Source organism: Pelodiscus sinensis, chromosome 1, assembly GCF_049634645.1.
Source record: "Pelodiscus sinensis isolate JC-2024 chromosome 1, ASM4963464v1, whole genome shotgun sequence".
In the NCBI taxonomy this organism is placed as follows: Eukaryota; Metazoa; Chordata; order Testudines; family Trionychidae; genus Pelodiscus; species Pelodiscus sinensis.
The window spans coordinates 331,766,143-331,775,936 of record NC_134711.1 but is presented as its reverse complement, the minus strand read 5'-3'; the positions used below and the strand labels follow the sequence as shown (position 1 = coordinate 331,775,936).

The following is a 9,794-nucleotide window of genomic DNA, read 5'->3' as shown; positions in this document are numbered from 1 at the left end:
TTAGGCCCTTTTGTGAGTCAAGAGACGGAGCAGCCTGTCCTGGATCTGTCTGGTCCTCACCCCATAGATGATGGGGTTTAGCATGGGGGGAACCAACAGGTACAGGTTGGCAAGGAGAACATGGAAATGCTGGGGCACATTGTGGCCAAATCGTTGTGTGAGTAAGGAGAAAAGACATGGGATGTAAAAGGCTAAGATGGCACAAAAGTGGGAGCCACAGGTCCCCAAAGTCTTGAGCCGGGCGTCCTTGGTGGGGAGGCTGAAGATGGCCCTGAGGATCTGGATGTAGGACACCGTGATAAAAAACGCATCCAGAGCAGACACAAAGAATAACACAAAGAGCCCATAGTAACTACTAACACGGATATCAGCACAAGTCAGCTTCACTATGGCGATGTGCTCACAGTATGTGTGGGGGATGATGTTGGTTCTGCAATATGGCAGGAGCCTTACCATGAAAGGAGAGGGTAGTACCAGCATGCTGCTGCGCAGACCCATGGTCAGACCAATTTTGGCCACCACAGGGTTTGTCAGGATGGTGCAGTGTCTCAAGGGATGGCAGATGGCCACGTAGCGATCCAACGCCATGGCCACCAAGATCCCCGACTCCATTGCTGTGAAGCTGTGAATGAAGAACATCTGGGTGAGGCAGGCACTGAAATCAATCTCCCTGGAATTGAACCAGAAGATGCTGAGGGCTTTGGGCAGGATGGACGTAGACAGGACCAGGTCGGTGACAGCCAGAATGCACAGGAAATAGTACATGGGCTCATGGAGACTAGGCTCTGTCTTCACGACAAACAGGACGGTGAAGTTCCCCAAGAGCGCTGTGATGTACATGATGCAGAAGGGGATGGAGATCCAGACATGGGCCTCCTCCAGGCCGGGAATGCCCTGCAGGATGAAGATGGAGGGGTTGGTGAATTCGGTGTTGTTGGAATCTGACATGAAGTAGGGGAGAAATTATCCAACTGTGAGGCAGAACGGTGTCTCCTGCATGCACCGTACGTTCCCTGGACTTCCTATGGCTGGCCAGAGTGTAGGGGGATGGTTGCAGTAACAACACCTGGTTGGAGAGACAATGTTAGTTGGAGCCACAACATGCACTACTGGCGGTCGTTCTCATGGGTGAAGCAGATAGACTCATAGAACACCCATGTATCAGGGGTGATCTAGACCAGGGCTACTCGACTTCGGAAGCCCAGGGGCCACAATGATACTCACAGCCACGGCTGTTTTATGACGGTAGAGCCCGGAATGACGTACTTTTCCCAGCTCACACAAAGGGAATGGGAATTCCTCCGTGCATACTGGCACTTGTTTTCCTGGGGCTGCTCGGCCCCCGACGGAAGCCTAGGTCATTGGTCCCCCGATGGAAGCCTGCTCGTAACGCTGATGGGCATGAATATGATTAAGGCAAGACTACGCAACACATGGGCCCCATTTAAGTCACTTCTGCTGATCTTAGTCAACTGTAATAGTTACCCGATTTCCACCCTTATGACAGCACTTTTAATGAGTGATTTTACAATGAAAATTGTAGACCCGTGATTTGGGCGGTTAGCTTGACGCTGCAGGGGGGGTGTTTCAGAAAACGTTTCCAAGCCAGCGCGCTCCAACCTGCGGCGGGCAGGGAGCTGAAAGAGTCAGGCCAGACACGAGAGGCAAAAAAGGCCAGGTGCCCATGAACCTGTTTCCCAAAAGCAAACAATTCCGCTATGTAGGAAAGATAGAAAATATGGCAAAAGACCAGCTTGGCTTAACAAGGAGATCTTGCACGATCTCAAAATAAAAAAGGAGTCATATAAAAAATGGAAACTAGGACAACTAACAAAGGATGAATATAGGCAAGCAACACGGGAATGCAGGGGCAAGATTAGAAAGGCAAAGGCACAAAATGAGATCAAACTAGCTACAGGCATAAAGGGAAACAAGAAGACCTTTTATAAATACATTAAAAGCAAGAGGAAGACCAAGGACAGGGAAGGCCCACTGCATAGTGAGGAGGGAGAAGCAGTAACAGGAAACTTGGAAATGGCGGAGATGCTCAATGACTTCTTTGTTTCGGTCTTCACCGAGAAGTCTGGAGGTGTGCCTAACGTAGTGAATACAAGCAGAGAGAGGGTAAGTTTAGAAGATAGGATACACAAAGAACAAGTTAAAATCACTTAGGAAAGTTAGATGTCAGCAAGTCACCAGGTCCTGATGAAATGCATCCCAGGATACTCAAGGAGCTGATAGAGGAGGTATCTGAGCCTTTAGCTATGATCTTTGAAAAACCATGGCAGACAGGGGAGATTCCAGAAGACTGGAAAAGGGCAAATATTGTGCCCATCTATAAAAAGGGGAATAAGAACAACCCAGGAAACTACAGACCGGTCAGTTTAACGTCTGTCCCAGGGAAGATAATGGAGCAGGTAATTAAGGAAATCATATGCAAACACTTGGAAGGTAATAAAGTGATAGGGAATAGCCAGCATGGGTTTGTGAAGAACAAGTCATGCCAAACTAATCTGATAGCTTTCTTTGATAAGATAACGAGCCTTGTGGATAAGAGAGAAGCGGTGGATGTCATATACCAAGACTTTAGTAAGGCATTTGATACGGTCTCGCATGATATTCTTATTGATAAACTAGGCAAATATAACTTAGATAGGGCCACGATAAGGTGGGTGCATAATTGGCTGGATAACCGTAGTCAGAGAGTTGTTGTTAACGGTTCTAAATCCTGCTGGAAAGGGATAACAAGTGGAGTTCCTCAAGGGTCTGTTTTGGGACCCGTACTGTTCAATATCTTCATCAATGATGTAGATATTGGGATAGAGAGTACGCTTATTAAGTTTGCAGATGATACCAAACTGGGTGGGGTTGCAACTTCTTTCGAGGATAGGGACATAATTCAAAATGACCTTAGCAAGTTAGAGAAATGGTCAGAGGTAAACAGGATGAGGTTTAATAAAGAGAAATGCAAAGTGCTCCACTTAGGAAGGAACAATCAGTTCCATACATACAAGATGGGAAGCGACTGTCTAGGAAGGAGCATGGCAGAAAGGGATCTAGGGGTCATAGTGGACCACAAGTTGAATATGAGTCAACAGTGTGATGCTGTTGCAAAAAAAGCAAATATGATTCTAGGTTGTATCAACAGGTGTGTTGTAAGCAAAACTCGTGAAGTCATTCTGCCGCTCTACTCTGCACTAGTTAGGCCTCAGCTGGAGTACTGTGTCCAGTTCTGGGCGCCACATTTCAAGAAAGATGTGGAGAAATTGGAAAGGATACAGAGAAGAGCGACAAGAATGATTAAAGGTCTAGAGAACATGACCTATGAAGCCAGGCTTCATGAACTGGGCTTGTTTAGTTTGGAAAAAAGAAGATTAAGGGGGGACATGATAGCGGTTTTCAAATATCTAAAAGGGTGTCACAAGGAGGAAGGAGAAAATTTGTTCCTCTTGGTTTCTGAGGACAGGACAAGGAGTAATGGGCTTAAAGTGCAGCAGGGGAGGTTTAGATTGGACATTAGGAAAAAATTCCTAACTGTCAGGGTGGTCAAATATTGGAATAAATTGCCAAGGGAGGTGGTGGAATCTCCCTCTCTGGAGATATTTAAGAACAGGTTAGATAGACATCTGTCAGGGATGGTGTAGATGGAGCTTGGTCCTGCCTTGAGGGCGGGGGGCTGGACTCGATGACCTTGAGGTCCCTTCCAGTCCTATGATTCTATGATTCTATGAACCCTGTCCTGGATTCCCAGAGGAGCTGACGTCCCCACTCAGGAGTCCATCGCGCCATATGGGATGGAGGCAGGGCTGCCCAGCCACGGCGCCGGACCCAAACGTGGCCAGTGTGAGCCAGTCAGCACCTCTCAGGCTCTGCCCACTAGGCTAAGCAGCCAGCACTGCCCACAATGCCCCAGCGCTCCCAGCACCTCCTCCCTGGGCGTTAGAAACGCCGACACCCTGTACCTGTCTGTTCCAGCCAGCCCGTCTGCTTGCTTCTTTCACTATGCCGGGAAGATGCCTCGCTGCTGTGGAGCATCTTCCCAGGGAAGACATGTTCAAAAGTCCCCACCCGTGGGCCGAGGGTTGATCCCCATGCAAACCCAACCACAAACAAACAAACATGTTGAGTAGAGTTGGTCTAGACGGTACTGGGTCCTGCCATGAGGGCAGGGGACTGGACTTGATGATCTCGCGAGGTCCCTTCCAGTCCTAGTGTTCTATGATTCTATGACTTGTGGCAAGAGCCCCGGGGTGTTTACTGGCTGTGCAGAGTGGAAAGGGCCACAGACTCCCATCATGCCTGCAGAGCCCTGGGTGTGCGCAGCAGGGGAGCCCCGCGGCCAGAGAGGGTCCTTGTGAATGCTGAGTGGGACAGGTCTTCCTTGGGAGTCCCCCTCAGGCAGCTGCATCCCACCCCCCTCTCACCTCAGCATCTGCAGCAGCCTCCCACGCCGAGAGCCAGCACGGATTGTGCCTCCTTTATACTGCAGCTTTGTACAGCCCCCGTGGGACCCGCTCGGCTTCCAGTGGGGAAGCAACATCGCGGCGCAGTGTGGCTGAAGACCAGCCTGTCTGAGCTGCTGGCTAATTATTGAGCTTTATATGTAAACAGCAATTAAGGGCCATTTCCCAAGCGGGAGGAGAACTCTTGGGCTCCGGGCTGAGTCAGGGAGGAACTGGGGCTCTGTGTGTTGTGTTTATTTATTGGTAAGAAGCCGAGGGATAATGCCCAGATCTCCGTATGGTCGATACCTTGTAAGTGCCCAGGAGGGCTGGGGAGATGGCAGACAGACAGGGCTGCAAACAGGTGACAAGGGTTGACACGGACAATTTCTGCAGGAACAAGGAGATGGCACTAGCAGATCAGAGATGGGTGATGCTCACCAGTAACCGTGATTGCTCTGTGCAGCCCCTTTCACGGAAGGCTTCTCAAATCACCCAGCAAAAGAAAGTCGCCGTGACCCTATCCCCATTGTACAGATAGCTAAACTGAGGCATGGGGTGGTGTGATCTGGCCAAGGTCGTACAGAGAGTCAGAATCCAGGAGTCCCGACTGCTCTGCTGTCACTGTGGTCTCTCCTCAGTAACTGAACGCAGGAGAAGAAGCTTGGGCAGGCGGGGAAGGTAGGCCGGGGGAAGTGAGCCCCCAGCCCTCCCCTCCACTGAGGCCCTGCCCCCCACAGGAGCCAAGCCGCCTCCCCAGGCCCCACCACAGAGAGGCAGTGCGCTGTCACCGCCCCCTCACCAGGGTGGGCAGGTGAACGTTCGCAGCCTGCCCAGACCCAGAGCATGAGGAGGAAGAAGAACATTCATCCTCAGCCTCCCTGGCCCCACAACTCAGAGGAGGGGGAGGGGGCAAGTTTGCAGCTTTCCCGGCCCTGGAGCACGGGGTCGTTCCTTGGGTGCGTGAGATGGATTTCCCCGGGGTGCTGAGCCCTCAGGCATGCAGATGTGAGCCGCCTCTCCAGGCCCTGCACTAGCACAGCCCCACCCAGACAGGAGCACACCCAGCTGCCGACACACGCCGGCTTTCACTGGTCACTATCAACCAGCCATCCAGAGGATCCAGCCGCTTCCCCCAGCTGCCCAGCGCAGGACCCCAGAGCGGTGTGATCTCACCCTGGGCTAGCGTGAGTTTGTTACAGTCGGCCGTGTCCCATGGCGGAGAGGGCCACGAACCAGCCCCGGAGCCTGAGCCTGCTCTGCATTTCAACGCACCCGCTTTCTGGGGAAAATAGTAGAAAAGGGTTCATAAGTACACAACTGTAAGGAGTAAGTGATGATAAAGAGTAGTCCACAGATGAGGGCTGTTGGTTGGGGTGACTGCAGAGGGGTGCAGGAGTCGGGGTTGTGGGCGAGGGATTCAGGGCCGGGGGAGGAGGTTCATGGAGGGGTGCAGGAACTGGGGTGGAGGGCATGGGGGACTCAGGACAGAGAGTTGGATGTTGGGGGTCCAGGGAGTGGGGGGCTGCTCAGGGAAGGAGGTAGTGGAGGAGAAAGGGTGCCCTGAGCCCCCCTCACATCCCCTATCTCTGACTCCTATGCCTGCCCCCCCCCACAGCTTCCTGCTCTGACTCCTGCACCCCCCAACTGACTGTCGTATCATACCCTGCTACTCCCCTGTCTTGAGCCCCCTGCACTGAGCGTGTGTGGGCCACAAACGAGGCTGTGAGGCTGTTACTCTTCCTGTAAAAAAATTCAAATTCCTTTTCACTCCTGGCACCAGAAGCTACATCTGCACTGCGCATTTATTTCAGAATAAACTATTCTGGAATACCTTATTTCGAAATAGCACGTCTGCACTGCAGGGAAGCCTCAAAAGTAGTCCGAGGCAGGCTCCCCTCATGTAGACATGCTATCTTGACACAGATCCCCAGGAGGCAGTGGGGAGGAATAACTTAGAATGGCCCTGGTGAGGGGCTCTTTTGAAATAGTGGCAGTGGAGCATCTACGCCCGCCTTATTTCAAAATAGCTATTTCAGAATACGTGTTATTCTTCGCAGAACAAGGTTTACAGAAGTCAGAATAAGCCATCCATTATTTTGAAATTATTTTGAAATAATGGAATGGCTGTGTAGGGCCGTGTCCCGACTCAGGGGTTTTTTCGGGAAAAGTAGCCTTTTCCCGAAAAAACTTCCCCTGCGTCCAGACTCAAGCCGCGTTCTTTCGAAATTATTTCGAAAGAACGCGGCTTTTCTTTCGATGGCGGTAAACCTCGTTTCACGAGGAAGAACGCCTTCTTTCGAAAGTTCCTCTTTCGAAAGAAGGCGTTCTTCAATGTAAAGAGGCCGTCTTCGAAAGAGAGCATCCAGACTCGCTGGGTGCTCTCTTTCGAAAAAGCGGATTTCTCTTTCGAAAGATCCGCCTGCAGTCTAGACGCGATCTTTTGAAAGAGCCTCTTTCGAAAGAAGCCTGCAGTCTAGACATAGCCTAGATGCTCACATTGTTATTTCAGAATAACAGCTATTATTCCAAAATAACTTTGCTGTGTAGAAACACCCATAGTGTCCTTCACAGACCCGCTGTCCCTAGGTCTGGGTTCAGCAGCTCTTCCCCTTCCCTTCCAGTTACAGCCCTTCTGTTTCCATGTGTTCTCGAGAATCTCTCTCGGAAGAGAGGCAGAGGCAAAGCCAGCTGTGGACGAGCATAATTTCCTCTCCCAGCCTGATGCAGACTTCCCATTAGGCCAGACTTCTCCTGCAGAACAGCCGGGCAGCAAGCAGATTGACAGGTGACCAGGCCATATGACTGTGTCGCCCATGAGTCAGTGGGAGTAGGGAACCTCCCAAGAAAGGGCCCATCCATTGCCCTTGCAGATGGGCCCTGTCTGGCGTTTCCATGGTAATCCCTGACATGCCAACCGAGGGAGTGACCCAAAGCAGCAAATATAAAATTCAGATACACAGGCCAAGCGTCCTCATCTTCATCCCCAACTATGACACACGTGCACACATGGGAGAGTCACATTCAGTGAGTCACAGCCTGTCCAAGGATGTCCTACATGAGCCGTGTTGCACAAAGCATTTTTCTGTTGCGTCATACACATCTCGTAAGCATAAGGATATGGAATGCCCCAGAAGAAAGACAAACAGGAAAACACATTATCAGCGTGGGAGAGCCAAATTTAACGTAATTGTAAGTGAACGGCCAAAACCCAGAGTTAGTCACCAAAAGGAATAAAACATAAGAACACACTCTTCACTCCAGCAGAGCCCAATTAAGCCAGGGGCTAGCCGGGCAGCTCCCCAGGGCGCCAACCTATGGAGGGCGCCTGATTGAAGTGGTAAGGGGCACCGCATCAGGCACCCCCCATAGTTTGCCTCCTGGGGGCATAGCACCCCATATACATCAATCAGGTGCGTGCGCCCGCTGCCCAGGGTGCAAGAATGGCTCAGGCCAGCCCTGCGCACTCCAGATGTACCAGTTCCCTCTGTAACCCATGAGACCTACTCTCCTCACAGAGCTGAGGGTGTCTTAAGGAGTCCCATTGGAGTCTCTTTCGCTACAGGGGTAGTAATCAAGTAGGAACGTAGTCTGTAAATGGCTATTAGCCAGGATGGGTAAGGAATGGTGTCCCCAGCCTCTGTTTGTCAGAGGGTGGAGATGGATGGCAGGAGAGAGATCGCTTGATCGGTACCTTTCGATACACGCCCTCTGGAACACCTGGCATTGGCCACTGTGGGCGACAGGACACTGGGCTGGATGGACCTTTGGTCTGACCCAGCCTGGCCGTTCTTATGTTCTAAATGTACATTAAAAACATTAAACCTAACCAGTGTCCTAAAGTGACAAGCCACAAGAGTCAGAGGGGGAGTCATGTTAGTCTGTAATAAAAATGATTAGTCTTGTAGCACCTTAGCTCTTAGCTCAGCACTGTTCAAGCATGTCTACCCTACGAGGTTATTTCAAAAGAAGTGATTTCGGAAAAACAACTCCTGAAATAACTATTTCGAAATAATATATCCACACTACAGGGAAGCCTCGAAAGTAGTCCGAGGCAGGTTCCTCTAATGTGGACGTGCTAGATTTAGAGCCCCAGCAAGCAGTAGGGAGTAATTAGTCTGAATGGCCCAGAGGAGTCGTTATTTCAAAATAGCAGCAGTGGAACGTCCACACAAGTGCTACTTTGAAATAACTGTTTTGAAATAGGTGTTATTCCTTGGGAAATGAGGGTTTATGATTTTAAACTAAGAAGCCCGTTATTTCAAAATAATCCTATATATAGTAGTCCAATGTCTGTGACTCTGTAATGCTGAAATGCTGTCTGTTGCCTCTGGGTGGCGCTGTTGCCTCATTCACGTCAACATTTCAGTGTTATAGAGTCACACTGGGGTGCTGCATGGGGACCACGGTGCCCAATCGGCTGCATGCTCCCCTGCGGCGGCCCGACTGAGCGGCGCAGAACTCAGCCGAGCGTCACGGTGGGAGGCGAAAGGGGGTAGGATGGTGACGTACACAGCAAGGGGCAGGGAAAGAGAGAGATGGAGAGAGGGGCAGGAGGCGGAGGAGAGATGAGAGGGAGGGGAGGCAGGAGGAGTAGGAGGAGGAGGAGAGAAAGAGAGACACGGACATGGAGGGGAGGCCCGAATCCTGTCTTATGATGGGCTATTGGCTAGTACAAAATAATGGGCTTTCTGTGAGGGCACTCGCCTAGTGTTTTGAAATAAGAAGAGTTATTTTGAAATAATGCTGTACTGTAGGCACGCCATTAGTGTCTATGGTACCACAGGACTCCTTGGTGTTCATTATAGCCACAAGATGTCAGAGCACGTCAGTATCGGAGATTAGTAGATTTTTTGTATTACTCAATTTTCTTTCTTTTATAAAGGAATTAATTACAATGTGTATGCCAGCTAATTGCTAAATTACCTGTCAAAATAGTAGATATTTCAAATGCGTAAGTAGCCATTGTAAGGACAGTTAGAGAATCTAAAATGGCTCCCTTGCAGCATGGGTTGGGGGAGGAGGAGGTGATCCGGCAAGTGAGGAGGAAGGTGAGGAGCAAGCAAACATGGGCAGGGTCTTGTGGGGAAGAGGAAAAACAGAGGCCGACATGCCACAGGAGAGGTGTGGCTGGATACGATCAATTAGATGGATGGCAAGTCTATCTGTTAATGTGTTCCACACAGGCTGCTTTCCCAGTTTGATATGCTGACACAGCACAGTAAGATCGGGAAAATAATGAATGTCCCTTTGATTGTCCAGTGAGTGATTCAGGGAAGAGGGCCCACCAACATATCACCAGCTAGCTCTGAACGGAGCTCTGCCCGAGAGCCAGAGACCCAGGAGAAAACA

The 9,794-nt window shown here is 50.6% G+C and overlaps 1 protein-coding gene across 1 annotated transcript; it reads right to left on the bottom strand.

Moving 5' to 3' along the window:
- LOC102450049 (olfactory receptor 52E8-like) lies at window positions 1–999 on the bottom strand. Its single transcript, XM_006112572.3, is given in 1 exon segment — window positions 1–999. A coding segment is annotated over 1 exon segment (999 nt).
- Window positions 1,000–9,794: the final 8,795 nt, after the last annotated feature.